The sequence below is a fragment of the Wyeomyia smithii genome, chromosome 2 (genome assembly GCF_029784165.1).
Source record: "Wyeomyia smithii strain HCP4-BCI-WySm-NY-G18 chromosome 2, ASM2978416v1, whole genome shotgun sequence".
In the NCBI taxonomy this organism is placed as follows: domain Eukaryota; kingdom Metazoa; phylum Arthropoda; class Insecta; order Diptera; family Culicidae; genus Wyeomyia; species Wyeomyia smithii.
In genome coordinates, this window is record NC_073695.1 from 67985097 (window position 1) to 68000920 (window position 15824).

At 36.0% G+C, this 15824-nt stretch overlaps 1 protein-coding gene across 1 annotated transcript in view; it reads left to right on the top strand.

The window, feature by feature from the left end:
• Positions 1-207: 207 nt before the first annotated feature.
• The window catches only part of LOC129725274 (uncharacterized), an 80365-nt gene continuing 64748 nt past the window's right edge, over positions 208-15824 (top strand). Inside the window, exon 1 of the mRNA XM_055680875.1 lies at positions 208-618. Coding sequence (XP_055536850.1) covers positions 601-618 — 18 coding nt within the window. The 5' untranslated portion in view covers positions 208-600. The remainder of the gene's footprint in view (positions 619-15824) is intronic.

Genomic DNA, 15824 nt, shown 5'->3' on the forward strand with positions numbered 1-15824 from the left:
CAAATGGACCAAATTGACCGCAAAGTCTCGGTCAGTGCTGCATGTAGGTTGCATTTTTTATGCTTCAACGCCCAGCTTAAAGCCGTTCATGTGGCGAACCGGACCGGGCGCTCGGTTGTTAGTTTCTCGTGCCGTTCTGCTTTGCGTTCAAAGGGTGGGAGGGCTTTCTGCTGCTGCCCAGTGGTATGGCGCTGCCAAACCAAGTCTGCAGTGAATAACCAACCAACAGCGCGGTAAGAAGAGACCCTAGATTTAACTTTTCAATCAGTCAAGCTCAACTCGGTCGGACGGTCCGATTTTGAACCATTTACACATTGAAATTAAGTTTTCGTAACTCGACGTTGGATTTTTTTTCGCTCTGGAAATTATTGCCGGGTTTTCAGTGGTTTATGTGAAACGCATATTGTGCGCTGAAAAGTTTTTGGCAAATTGCCGCAGAAGGACTCTTTTACTTTTACGTTTTTTTGTGTGTATTATATAGCGTGCATCCGTCAGTGGAAGTTTCCGCGTCTGCACAGAAAGTAAAATCGAATTTGTTTTCTTGGCATTTGGCGATTTGTTAATTGTGAGAAGAAAAAGTTGGTTCTTCCGTAGTAAAGAATGGATCCGAAATGCAAAGTAAGTACCATTAGAGCTGAACTGTGCACTGGCGTTTATAGTTGTAGCAATGCGAGTGGAATTGCAATTTTAAATTTCTCTTTGCGCAACGGAAATAATCCATTCCGGCTGTCAAGAAAGGCTAATTAATAAACTAACAATGAAACTAATGCAAAAGTAGGGATTCTTAGTGTTTTTTGGAAGAAACCCATAGATGTGATGTAAAAAAACAAGCCAACCGAGATGTCATGCATAGCCAGTTATAGCACGCAGCACTGGCTCCGTGCAGCCGTTTGCCATTGCGGGACGCCATGCTGTATGTACGCAGTTGGTGAATTTCGTAACGATACATTTCAGTTGCGGGCAAAACCCGTTTTCAACGAGTACGGTGTAAAAAGAAGTTTTGTGTCATAATCAATTTATAGGTCAAGTGATGCTATCGATCGGACGGGTTCATGTAGCGTTTTTTGTGGAGAATGTTTTTTTTGCATGCAAACAATGTGGTTAGTCGAGACTATCAGGGATTTTTGCTAAAAAAGTAGGAGCTCCAATAGAAGTTGAGCAACTGAATTCTTTTTACTTTTGAATCGGCTGAAATTCTGCTGCTCTAGCTATATTCTTGGCGGCAATGAAGGTTTTATACGTTCTAGTTGTAGATCTACGAAATACAAAAAATCGAAAATAATAATTAACAAAATAAAATAACAACAGGGCGCGAACAGTCTAACAAGAAATTCTCAAAGAAACTATATTGAAGATTTGAACAAAATGTAGTAAATTGAGATTAAGTATAAATTAAGGACAAATATACGACTGTCTTACGTCAACTAGAACTTATCATTTAAAAGTTTGGTCAGTATCCAAAAAAAAAAAAACAAATCGGTGCTTGAAAAATTCAAACTATGGAAAACGAAATGATTTCTGGCAGAGTAAATGGTTCGATATTCATCATAATATCTACAGATGAATAATTATCATTTCCATTCGTCGAATTAACCGATAACTTTTACTATAGTTTCGAAGTAAAATTTCCGACCTGTCGACTGAATCCAGGGATAAAAAATTAAAAGGGGAGTTATGAGATGACTACTGATACTGAGATGAATGTCAAAACATTAACTCAAATAAATCTATTTCCAAGTATTGAAAGGGCAAAGCAGTAATTTTATCTAGGTAGCAAATTCAAAATAAACAAAGATCTCAAAGATTAACATAGCCTTTGTATTCGCACTTCCGGCTTTCGTGCCTCAAATTAACGGTTTTTTTCACTTTTTTGACTGAATAAAAATATTTCATTTAATACATGGTATAGCTTCAGGGGTTGTAAAAATGGTGACGCAGGACTATACAATATTTTAGAGGAATTATAGGGATTCTTGGTTACAAGTGCGTAGAAGTGGGTTAGAATCTTGATGGAATCGGCCCATTTATTTAGCGATCTACGTTTTTTCATTCTCAGGCTCTTCATAAATCTTTTTTCAATGACTTGTTCTACAAAAACTGAAATAATTTCATTTATAATTGGCAATATTTTTATTTATTACTTTATTAAGGTGGCTTTCATAATTGGCGATATTGTGCCTGTTATATTGTTTTTTTCCACACAACATTTGTTTGACACACAACAAGTTTGCGTCGTTGTTGAAAATACATCAAGAACTTCTCTTAATGCATCGAAAACAGAGATAATAATTTTAGTTTCATCTCTAAAATCCACTCATATTATATAAAAATAAACGTTGTTGTCCTGTTTAATTATGATCAAGTCAACTTTATTAAATGAATCTCACTCTAAAAATGATACCGGAGCCTGTAGTTACTATAAGCATGAAAAGACATGTCATTCAAAATTACCGACAAACTCGCAATCTCCGATGTCTCCGGCATGGTGTTTTGGCCAATTAAGCTACTAGGATGATAGTTTCCCCCGTCATAAATCACATACGGTACTGCATCAAATTTCGAACAGTTAGGCTATGATGTAACTTCTTGCAGTAAAAAATCAACGAAAACTGAACTTATTCATCGATCTTAAATGTTTAGCTTACTTTTACTTTACTTTTAAGGCGACAGACCGATTATCGATCCAGTGCCGAATCCAGAATACGTCGCCATGTCCCTCGGCCTTGGGCTGCTATCCTCCAATCGCCCCTAACACCTATTTCGCGTGCATCCTCGTCGACAGAAAAGGTTTAGCATGATGGTTATTTTATCATTGTTTGTTTGATTCAAACTTCGAACACTTCAACGCTAATTACATTACTGTTACTTTTTTCAACACTTGATGAATCCCTGGTAGTGGCCCTACAGTAAAAAGCTATACATCACTGGGTGAAGACATTCCAAGGAACGAAATGGTATTTAATAATCATTCTTTTTCTTACACTAGCTATAATAATTCGATTTTTATTTTAAAGTGTTCGAAGTTTGAATCAGAACGGTACATTGCCCATAACTTAAAATGTAAATCGTTGCCTTTACCAGCATGTTTCTTTCAATACATCAGTTTTGACATAGAACTACTTCTTTGTTTTCTATGTTGGAGCACATTTAGTAAAATTGAAAACTAAACTGACAAATACTCTGTCAGATTTCAAACGGTAATAATTGCATAACCACATGATGGATAACAATAATCTATATGCTGTTGGGTAGAAAAAATGTTGGACAATTTTGTAACATGGTAGTTAGGGGCCATCCACATACCACGTGGACAGATTTTTACGATTTTGACCCTCCCCCTCCCCCTCCGTGGACAACTGTCCATATAAATTCTAAAAAAATTGTATAAACCGTGGACATTAACCAACCCCCCCCCCCCCTACCCCAAAGCTGTCCACGTGGTATGTGGATGGCCCCTTATCATTATTATTCCATGGCTCAGCGCAAAAAAATGATAAAAAGTTTCGAGAACAAATTTCCTCGAACAATGAACCAATCAGCATGCCTAACACGGACGACATTAGTATACAGTAAATATTTACTGTGACATTCTCTGACAGAAAAATTGACAGAATCTCTTCGTCCCAACAGGTCAGTTAAAGATAGCTTTTATGAACTTAGATTAATTTGAAGTCTCAAAGGAAAAGGTTTTTCGAAAAGTTTGAAAAAGCCCTCTTTTTTGAACAATTTGTTGACCTGCTGCGTAATAAAAACTGATGTCTTGACATGCTAGTAAAGGCCGTACAGTATACAGGGTGTTTGGGAGCTCTCTTAAAATCCCTTAAGGGGTGATAGAGAATCCTATTTGATAAAAAAAATCCTTCTACGCATATGGCCAAAATTCAACTACTGCAGAGTTAACCACTCTTTTCAGTTTTCGATTATGTTTGCCTTTAACCAGTGGTGGGCACCGCTAACCGAAAATTTAGCGACGCTAATCGCTAAGTCGCTAACCGGAAAACTTAGCTCGATAATCGTTAAACGCTAAACCTACATTAGCGGAACTTTCGCTAATCGCTAATCGCTAACTTTTTAATATGTAAATAGTCATATCGCTATATTTTTGCTCGTGTTTTGTAAGATTTGGACCACTTTGATCTGTTTTGGTTAACCGTTATGTACTCTGCAGGGTACCCGGGTACCTTTTCAGACTTTATTGCTTTAAAAAACAAGGATAACCTCAACTCAGCCAGCCGAAACTTATGGAATGCTCCTAACTAGTGGAAATAAACCATTTTCCATCATCAGATTGTTTATAGCAGCGGAAGGGGTCGAAGGGGGGGACTTCGATTTTTTTACCCTATAAGTACTCGGCAGGGTACCCGGGTACCCACAAAATGGAATTCTTCTCGCTTTTTCATTTCTTGTCCGATTTTCGATCTTGACCCGTCAAAAGATTGGAAAATCTGCCTACTTTTAGAATCCGGGACCGACTTGAACCTGTGACCACATCTGGTTCCTGTTAATCCGGATCTTCGGGAGCATGTTCCAATGAGACGAAGTAGTACAATTGTCAATAAAACCGAACAAAATTAGTATCAAAATTCATGAGATCACTCCAGGAGTTGATTTTCATTCATTTTGAGTCCATCTGATAAGTTGTCCGAAATGATCATTTCGGAGCGGATTCCCGATTTTGAATATGGTCCCGAAGATCCGGATTTACGGGAACCACATGGGACCAATGGCCCTTTAGGTCTCTTATATTAAAAATAGAAAAATTTTTCAATCTTTTGACAGGTCAAGATCGAAAATCGGCCAAGAATTGAAGAAGTAAAAAGCATTTCATTTTGGTGGGTACCCGGGTACCCTGCCGAGTACTTACGTGTGTTAAAAATGCCGAGTACATAACGGCTAAACAAACGAAAACAATTACTTTTTAGAGATATTTACAGTAAGAGGTTCACGAAACGGTATTCATATTTGGTTTTGTAAAAACAAGAATAACAAAAGTTATTTAGCTTCATTGAAAATAGATACTCTTAGGAATGTTTTCATAAAAATTCAATTATTATCTGAATCGAAAAAGTAGAACCAAAGTTGTCATAATTTCAAGCGCATTGCAATTCACCAAAGTTCTTGGTGTGCCGAAAATTCAATCTAGACCTTGTGCTTGTTCTTCAAAATGCTCCTGTGGCTTGTACGATAACTGGAACTCCATTCTAAGGTAAAAAAACTGACAAAAGTAACTTTCGCAGTGAAGTATGTTCATCTTTCGAAGCAATTTACGTACGCCATCAGCAATTCACAGTTTTTCTAAATATTTCTAGCGAAGCTAACAGTTTCGCTAACCAGCTCAAAAATTAGCGAAATCGCTAAATCGCTAACTGAATTTTAGCGTCGCTAATTAGCGAATTAGCGGAATGGTGTCCACCACTGCCTTTAACGAAGTCAAGCACGATGATAGCTAGCTCAATTCTGTTGTAATCGTTGGAAACCTGAGAAAATTTCGTACTTAATAGTGTATGAATATAAGAAGTACTTAGAAAAAATAAACAAATGTGAAATCAAATGTTTTTTGAGAACTTCAATGCAATTTTGTCTCTAAAATGTGTGATGAACATTGGTTTTGTTGTTAACCTAATTAAACAACGATGTCTACTTCACAAGTTGTTCTTTGAAACCAAGCATCTGTCTTTTTTAGTTTAGCTGCTATTTCACAATAAAATCAATAAGCTCATGTAGCGTTGAAAGATTCACAGTTTTCTGCTCCACTGTGTTTACGTAGACGCGTCGTTGACGTCTTGTACACTGCATGCACTGTATACTAGATCAATGATTGAAACATTTCCAATTTTGATTTGGATGAAACTTCGCGTAGACGTTTTTATAGGCAAAAGATGCCATTTTGTGCCATTAGTTTAATTTTTTGGAACACGACACATTTTTGAGAAGCTATTGGAAAATGCTATTTTGGGAAGGTATTGATTATTACAAATATGTTAAGGGCCAAAACGGTTCGTTTGATCGGTGTGACGTCTTGGGAAAAGTTGTAGATAGTAATTTTATCTTTTCGAAAAAAATGTACACTCTAAAAAAATTATTTTTTTTTAATTAGAAGAATAAAAATTAATTATCTAAAAAAGCTCAACTTTTTAAAATCTAGAAAACTACAACTACGAAACATTTTTAATTTCAAATAGAGCACTCTATATGGAGTTAAAAATATTTTCACAGTCAAAGCGGCTTGTTTGATGGGCATAGTGTCTTCATCAAAGTTGTAGATATTAATTTTATACACAACGTGCGTAATTCTTTATTTGTAGAAAAATTTGCAAAATACGTTTGAGGGAAAGTAGTAGAAGGGTGGTATTCAAGACACGACCGCATGACGCAGGACAACGGTATTTCTATACCTTTTCATATAACAGTGCATTTATAATTGCTGAGACAACTAGGAAATGGCAAGGAAAGTAAAACTGCTATCAGCATCGTTTTGTGACAGAAAAAAATCAACTACCCACTTCAATTATATAATTTTGGGGCACCAAAAGGTGCCAGTGTGTTTCACAATAGTAACGACACCGGCACATTTGTTAAATTTTTCGTCATTTCGGATTGACATTTGCCGATAATTCTGGTTCTCTGGTTATTTTGGGCAAAATTTCCAGCAATTTTTGACACTTTTACAGCTAGAAAGTACAGTGCTTTTTCGATTTTATCACGGTCAAAAAAAAAATTACCGTCAATTTGGCGAAACCGTGAATTTAGCGAAATGACAAAAAAGTAGGAGGGTGGTATTCAAGACACGACCGCATGACGTTGACTACCGTATTCTTATAAAAAAAAAAATATTCCATTGAAGCAAATAGTAGAGGGAATTGCAACGCTTCTTTTACAAAACTTCTGTAACAAAATTTCGAGGCACCAAAAGGTACCAGTTGCCGATTATTCTCGTTTACTGGTTAGTCCGTCCAGAATTCCAGCCATTTTAATATTTTGCAGTAGCCATTTATTACTAACAGCCACCAGCATAACGGGTGAAACCGGCACGAGATGACCGGTACTATTTTGTCTTTCCTCCTTTCAGCTGCTAACACCTAGCGCTGTCGTGAAATTAACATCAACATAAACATGCATTTTTGCAAGGTTTTTTTTCCGCTAGTAACAGCAATTGTAAAACATAAAATTCAACTAACCGCTTCTATTATAAAACTGCGAGGCACCAAAAGGTGCCAGTTGCCGATTTCTTGTTTACAGGTTTCCGTCCAGAATTCCAGCCATTTTAGTATTTTGCAGTAGCCACCAGCATCACGGGTCAAACCGGCACGAGATGACCGGTACTATGTTGTTTTTCCTCCTTTTAGCTGCTAACACCGAGCGTCCGTATGTATCCGGTACTGTTTAATAATGAAACTGATGGGGTGAAATGTTCGAACAATACGTTTTATACCAAGGCTTCGTCAGATAATTAGAAAGAAGGAGGGGCTACATAGATAATGGAATGGTAGAGACAAATGTTTCTTGAAAGCTGCGCCGGCCGCTGTCGTAATATTAACACCAACACAAACATGCATTTTTGCAAGGTTTTTTTCGCTAGCAGCAGCATTTGGTAAAACAGAAAATTCAATTAGCCGCTTCTGTACCAAAATTTCGAGGCAACAAAAGGTGCCAGTTGCCGATTATAGTTTCCTGGTTAGTCCGTCCAGAATTCCAGCCATTTAAGTGTTTTGCAGTAGCCATTTACTACTAAAGCCACCAGCATAACGGGTGAAACCGGCACGAGATGACCGGTACTATTTTGTATTTCCTCCTGCTCAGCTGCTAGCGTCCGCATGTCACTGGTGCGGTTTTGGAATCAGAATGATGGGGCGCCGGCCGCTGTCGTAAAATTATCACCAACAAAAAGATACATATTTGCAAGGTTTTTTCCGCTAGCAGCAGCATAAACATCGGAAACAGAAAGTGACAACAACAATAACAACAAAGTCAGATCGATTGTATCCGTTAGTGTCGACTGTGCTTGGGAAGAGAGGTAGTGATTGGCTGCGCGGTATGATTTAGACAATCGATATTAATTACCAATTTTTCAATAGTGTATCTCAAACAATAGTTTGTTTTTGTTACATAAATTTAACCGTAAAAGAGTTTCTGATCGATTGATGCCAAAACCTCGAAAACCTGATTATAGATGACTGCAAAATAAGCGCTCAAAACCTGACCACTTTTCTCTGGTTTTCTCTTGTTAAATTACTAGATTTTCAAATTCAGGGGCCTAACTTCGATATAGACGTTAGTCAACGTCAACAGAAAATTCAATTAGCCGCTTCTGTAACAAAATTTCGAGGCACCAAAAGGGGCCAGGTGCCGAATATATCCATGTTTTTGGTCAGTCCGTCCAGAATTCTTTCAAGATAGCGTCCGTATGTAGCCGGTACGGTTTAGTAATGAAACTGATGGGGTGAAATGTTCGAACGGTACGTTTTATACCAAGGCTTCGTCAGATAAATAAAAAGAAGGTGGAGCTACATAGGTGATGGAATGGTAAGGAAAAATTTTTCTTGAAAGCTGCGCCGGCCGCTGTCGTAATATTAACACCAACACAAACATGCATTTATGCAAGGTTTTTTCCGCTTGCAGCAGCATTTGGTAAAACAGAAAATTCAATTAGCCGCTTCTGGAACAAAATTTCGAGGCACCAAAAGGGGCCAGGTGCCGAATACATTTTTGTTTTTGGTTAGTCCGTCCAGAATTTCAGCCATTTTAGTATTTTGCAGTGCAATTTATTGCTAACAGCCACCAGCATAACGAGTAAAACCGGCACGAGATGACCGGTACTCTTGTCTTTCCTCCTTTCAGCTGCTATCACCTAGCATCCGCATGCCGCTGGTGCAGTTTTGGAATCAAAATGATGGGGCGCCGGCCGCTGTCGTAAAATTAACACCAACAAAAAGATGCATATTTGCAAGGTTTTTTCCGCTAGCAGCAGCATAAACATCGGAAACAGAAAGTGACCACAACAATAACAACAAAGTCAGATCGAATGTATCCGTTAGTGTCGACTGTGCTTGGGAAGAGAGGTAGTGATTGGCTGCGCGGTATGATTTAGACAATCGATATTGATTACCAATTTTTCAATAGTGTATCTCAAAAAATAGTTTGTTTTTGTTACATAAATTTAACCGTAAAAGAATTTCTGATCGATTGATGCCAAAACCTCGAAAACCTAATTATAGATGACTGCAAAATAAGCGCTCAAAACCTGACCACTTTTCCCTGGTTTTCTCTGGTTGAATTACTAGATTTTCAAATTCAGGGGCCTAACTTCGATATAGACGTTAGTCAACGTCAAAAATGCATTTTTTCGGTTGGATTCAATTGAATTTTATGATATTTTGAGTAAAATGATGCACTTTCTTAGTTGAATGGAATATAAGTTCAAAATTCAAATGAATAAACAAGAAAAGGTTAGTTTATGATATTTTTCTCCATTGCATTTTCGCGGACTTTCTCACGGCTATTATACATGCAATATCAATATGATTTGTGCTGCCCATTCTTTAGCATAGCTAGCAGAGCCTACTGCTTGTTAATGTAAAATTGTGGAACCGCTAGATTTTTTAATTTTTAAATCCACGCACTATGAGGACCAAACTGTAGGGCTATTTGTGTTGTTCACAGATCTTCTTTTTCAACTGCTCGAATAATACGTAATTTTTGCTTCAAAAGCAATGAAATACATATTTCACGGTTTATTTTTCTCAAAATTATGAAATAAATTATTTGTTACAGATATGACACTTGGTTGCCTCAGAAAATTTATCATATAAATTGAGTTAATAAAACTATACACATGCAAGGACACAAAGCACAAGTGAAAATGATGTTTCGAATATTTTTTTTACAACTGGAAGTACATTACTCTTGAATTTAAGTTTTTTTTTTCAAAAAGCGTGACGAAAACGAAAAAAAAACGTGAGAAAATCGAGCATGAATTTGGCGAGTATTGATAAAAACGACTGTTGATAAAAGCGAAAAAGCACTGTACTCCTTAACAGCCGCCAGATACACGGGTGAAACCCGGCACAGGATGACCTTTCCTTCCTTCCCATGAGCAGCTACCAGGTAGTGTATCACAAAAGCTATGATCTCTAATACAATATTGCCTATGAGCGAGTTTTAGAAAATTTACCTCCTGCCTTTAAAAATCGAAAGGGTTGAGTGCAACGCTACGATCGCAAGATTGACGTAGTACTATATAAGGCTGCTTGTTATTCGCATTCGAAAATAAATTGCAGAGGATAAGTTTGAAGTAAATTTCCCCTTTTCCCCTTTTGCATCAATATGTTTATGTCAAAAACTTTTATCTCACTTCAAAAAATTACTCTCTGGAGAGAATGGTGACCCTGAAAAGAAATTTAAGTTGTTTTGATGTTCTCCGATTGGGCTGGAATTTTCAGCGTTTGTTTGTTTATTCGAGGTAGTAAGTTTTGCAAAATTAAAATTTTTTTCATTGAGGTTAAGTGGAGTAAAACGGCCCTTGGAAATGAAATGTCCAAAAACGTGCAAATACTAAATAGCACCCCGAAAATCGCCAAGTATTTTCCAAGAAAAATATTTTTTTTCGTCATGTAAATCTCTTTGTCACTTTTGTTATCTTGCCTTTAAGTTAGTATTCAACTAGAGATAATGATAATATAAATGATAGAGAGTGATAATATAAATTTTCAGTAAATCTATCAAGTCTAACCCGAGTTATTGCAGTTTTGGTAATTTTGATGGCACTTTTCGAAAAAAAATCTTCAAGGTACGTTTTACCCCAAATTTCGTATCTTCTGGTTAAGTAGGTAGCTGTGATAAGGTACAGTGATTATCCAAATTTTCAGTAAAATCTATTAAGTCTAGCAGGAACTATAGTGATTTTAGTGATTTCGACGGTTTTTTGAAAAAAAAAAAAACTTCTAGAGCCGTTTTACCCCATTTGGCACTCTTGGATTATACATGACATTAAAGCTCTTGAGTTGCTCTACAAAACGCCATATTCAGATATTTTTTCTAGCGATGTTGAAAAGAGTAGGATGACCCTGAAAATTGACAATTTATAAAAGAAAACCTAAATTAATCCACCTAGTGGGGCAGAAACCTTTGTTATACTAACTATAATTGAATACTTATGAGGCTGCCTATAATCGCATATCAGTCCCATCTTCATTTTCATCAAGTTGAGAAAACAGTACGTAAAGCACAGCACGTAAAGAGCACGTAAAGGTATTTTTCGTGCTCAAGTTATTTCAACTGTTGAGCGTGGTTTATTCCCATATTTTCGACATAATATAATGAGATAGACATTTACCATAAGTTCTCTATAAGAACGACAAGAATGCACGTGGGACTGGTATGCGATTATAGGCAGTAGGCCAGTAAATCACAAATCGTATAGCAACGTAAATCCAATTTTAATTATGAATTAATAATGATGAATTCAAAAGATAATTTTCAGAAGATGAACCAAAGACGATCTTTGAACTATAGCTTGACGTGGTTTTCGCAAATATTATGGATGTTATCACTGGAGCATATGAGAATTATTTTTTCAATCGAGAACCAATTTTTAAATGCTGGATAGAAGCAACATATTTTTTTAAATAAACAGAAATAGTGAACAGTAAATAGTAATAGATAACAAAGATGCTGATTTCATACTAGAACAGCAAATATGTATGTTAGTTCGAGGCAGTTCTAATTTTTTAATTCCCCATAATCCAGGTTTGAATACCACATTCGCATTATTTTCAGAAATCGCAAGACCTAGAATTATGAATCAGCATAAAGTCTTTTTTACGAAATGAAGCAAAACGCTACTAACCTCAGATCAGCATTAAAAAGAACTATAACCATTGACGAAAGTTGTCAATTCAATTCTATCTCAAATGCATAATCTGTAAATGAAGGTTTTCGCGACATTTCAGATATTTGGATTTTCGGAGTGTAGACGAGAACATTATTCTTTTCGAAAGCCTAGGCTGTACGATAAAATCCGAAAAAAAGACTTTATAAAACTTCCTGCGATAACGAGAAATGGAATAACATATTTGCACTTTGTCTTAAATTAGAAACCAATATTTATATCTTATATGAGCGTAGTGTATTATATCATAGGAATAAGTGACTTTCCACCTGCGCACACTAGTAAACGTGTATAGCCATGTAAAGTTGCTTCAGTTTAATCCAAACTACAAATGATCGCATCACGATGTTCACATTTTTTTTAAATTCTTGGTCACGAGTTAAAAGTATATTTAGAACCTAATATTAAACATCAAATAAAAGTTCAACTGAAAAATTTTCCAGCTGTTCAAAACGTAGCATTGCAAACAAAACAGCGATTTTTTATGTTTTCTGCATCTGCAATATCTGCATCGCTAATTGTGTTACATTTGCACACTGTGGGATCAGGTTTTGCTTCAATGCTCCCCGAAAGCTGTAAAAGCTTCTTATTTTTCGCAAATCTGTGTTCAACGTACAATTGATTATATAGGTATTTTAAAGAAAGTGTGGACGGAAGCTTCGCAAGCAAGAAAAAAGCTTAGTAAGCATTGCAATTTGCTCTAAAATTAATTTATTTACACCAGTTAAGACGCACTATGAAAAGTGTAAAAATTGTGCAAAGTTGTCGATGATTGTTGCTTTCCTTTGAGAAATAAATAGCGATACGAAAAAAAAGGGATAGAGAAGAAGGAAAAGCATGGAGAGAGAGATAAATTATCCAGAAATAGAATATCCCATGTCTAAAATATACTTTGGTCAAAACTCTACAGTTCAAGCAACCACAAAAAAATCGCACTCAGTATGATTTTCAAAGAGCTCCGGGGCTTTCATTTGAGCATGCGAACATCAAAATCGGAATTTGTAATTTGTAATTTGTAATTGTAATTTGTAATTTGTAATTTATTTCTTTCGATTCTGATATACTATACATATAAACAACATATTTACACATACATACATACAAGCACACATACACATACATACAGAAATTGTTCAGTTCGTCGATCTGAGTCGATTGGTGTTAATATATATATATATATATATATATATATATATATATATATATATATATATATATATATATATATATATATATATATATATATATATATATATATATATATATATATGCATATATATATATATATATATATATATATATATATATATATATATATATATATATATATATATATATATATATATATATATATATATATATATATATATATATATATATATATATATATATATATATATATATATATATATATATATTTATATTCATATATATATATATATATATATATATATATATATATATATATATATATATATATATATATATATATATATATATGCACAAATCCTCTTCGGACATGTTCTCGTGTCCCAATCCCAACCCGTTCCGTTTCGGGTAATATGCCATCTACTATCCTGCTACGCACCGATAGCCGTTTTTACCACAGTACTGTTTAAAAACAATAATTCCAGTCTCTAATATCAAATTGAACGACCTGAACAATGCTCGTATGGTTTTGATGTCCCTCGGAGCGTAGCTGAAGGCCAACCGTACGGACAACCGATGTCGGCCATGCTCTGTCATTCTGATAGTTCTGATAGCTAGCGATGCAAAGAGTGTATCAATTAAACACACAGCAAAAACGACTACCGTCTCATACTTGAACTCTACTAAATTATACCTATGTTCACGTTAAGCCTCTCTTATCGCCTTTGTCGCAGAGCTGCACAAATTGTTGCTCAATCGAAACGAGTAGCTGATAGGACGGTTTATTTTCCGATAGAAGGAAACGAGTTGGATGAAAACTCTAAGCCAACGTAGGTAATTCGCTTGTCAATTGAAACATGGTAAAGACCAAACTAAGGTTGACTTTTGCATGAGTTCATACGATTAGTTCGATAAATATTCAATTATAAGTTTAACAACCGCATCGTATGGGAAGAAATGTTGGAGTTCATTGGATTATTTATTTTCTCTACATTGCTTTTTCAAGTGCTTCGACGTGCGTACGACATTGTTAACCTGATCTGTTCGACAAGGTATAAGATTGAACTGTAGTTAGCAATTAATTCACATTATTTGATTGTCCAAGGAATGCCATATTTAGCTCCGATAGTTCAATCTTTTTATCTTATCCATATGAATAAAAATATATAAATAAAATACTGTAAAGCCCTAGTAGTAACACTGTAATTGGAGGGACTTTTAGTTACAAAGATTACAAAGTTCGCAGACAAAATTAAATCGTTTGTGGCTTGCGCATTTTGATTCTCAGCTCTCAAATCTTTTTTTAAGAATATAGAATTCCGTTTATACTTGGCGTGGCGTTATTGTGCCTGCAGTGCTTCGTTTTGCTTAAACAACATTCATTTGACACGGCACAAGCGTATCGTTGTTGCTGAATAAGCAGAACAATTACACAAAAAACGGGCAACCAATTAATTCGTCCATTTTTTATTTGGCTGAAACTTGACAAAGGCGTTTCTATAGGCAAAAGATGCCATTTTGTGCTACTGGTTGAATTTTTTGGAACACGACATATTTTTGAGAAGCTATTGAAAAATGCTATTTTGGGAAGAGATTGATGATTACAAATATTTTTAGGGCTAAAACGGTTTACTTGATCGGTATGACGTCTCCGGCAAAGTTGTAGGTAATAATTTTGACTTTCCGAAAAAAATATACACTTCGAAAAAAATTATGTTTTTGTTTGGTTTAAAATTAGTTTATTTGACACGGCACGATACATTTTCTGTTTTACTGAGCCAAGTACAATTCGTATTGATTCTACGTTAGCAGGGAAAAGAGGGAGACCTTTTTTTATTCTCGCGGCCGACTACGAGCTAGTGGGGATTTAAGGTGAGAGGAGGGGAGATACAATTTTGACTTAAAACTATTTTGGAACTTTGTTTTTCAACTGATAGAGCAATTGTATTCTTGTTTGTTGTGGGTTCAAAATATTTGTGTAAGCATAGATGCGGGCTCTTCGTTTCCGTGTCTTCAGCATAGCATATTCGTATCCTTAATCTGACAAATAGACAAAGAAAATTTTAAGTTTTAATGTCAGCGTTTTTCAGAAAGCAGTATAGCTGTGACATGTACTGGAGATCACCGCTTCCCAGAATGTCTCTAACGGGTACGTTCGGTTGTTTTCCTCGGGCCCAAAGGGAATCTATAAGCTCGGACTTAACACCACAGTATTCGGTACACGACCAAACAACATGCTCGATGTCATGGTAGCCATCGCCACAAACGCAGTGATTACTGTCTACAAGCCCTATACGAAAGAGATGCGTGTTTAACGTGTAGTGATTGGACATAAGTCTAGACATCACGCGAATTAAGTCCCGACCGACATCCAACGCCTTGAACCATGCTTTCGTCGATACCTTAGGAAAAATGGAATGTAGCCACCGTCCCAGTTCATCTGAGTTCCATGATGATTGCCAACTGTTGAGTGTTCCCTGACGCAAAATGCTATAAAATTCATCATAAGCAATTGGTCCTTCATAAATATCGCCATCAATAGCACCCACCTTAGCTAAAGAGTCAGCCTTTTTATTACCCGGAATCGAGCAATGAAAAGGGATCCACGCTAAGGTAACCCGGTAATTTTTATCTGTTAAAGCACTTAAAAACCGCCGTATTTTCCCCAGGAAATACGGGGTGTGCTTCACAGTCTTCATCGATCGCAGAGCCTCAATGGCACTGAGACTATCTGTGAAGATGAAGTAGTGGTCTATGGGTAGGGTTTCGATGATTCCAAGAGAGTACT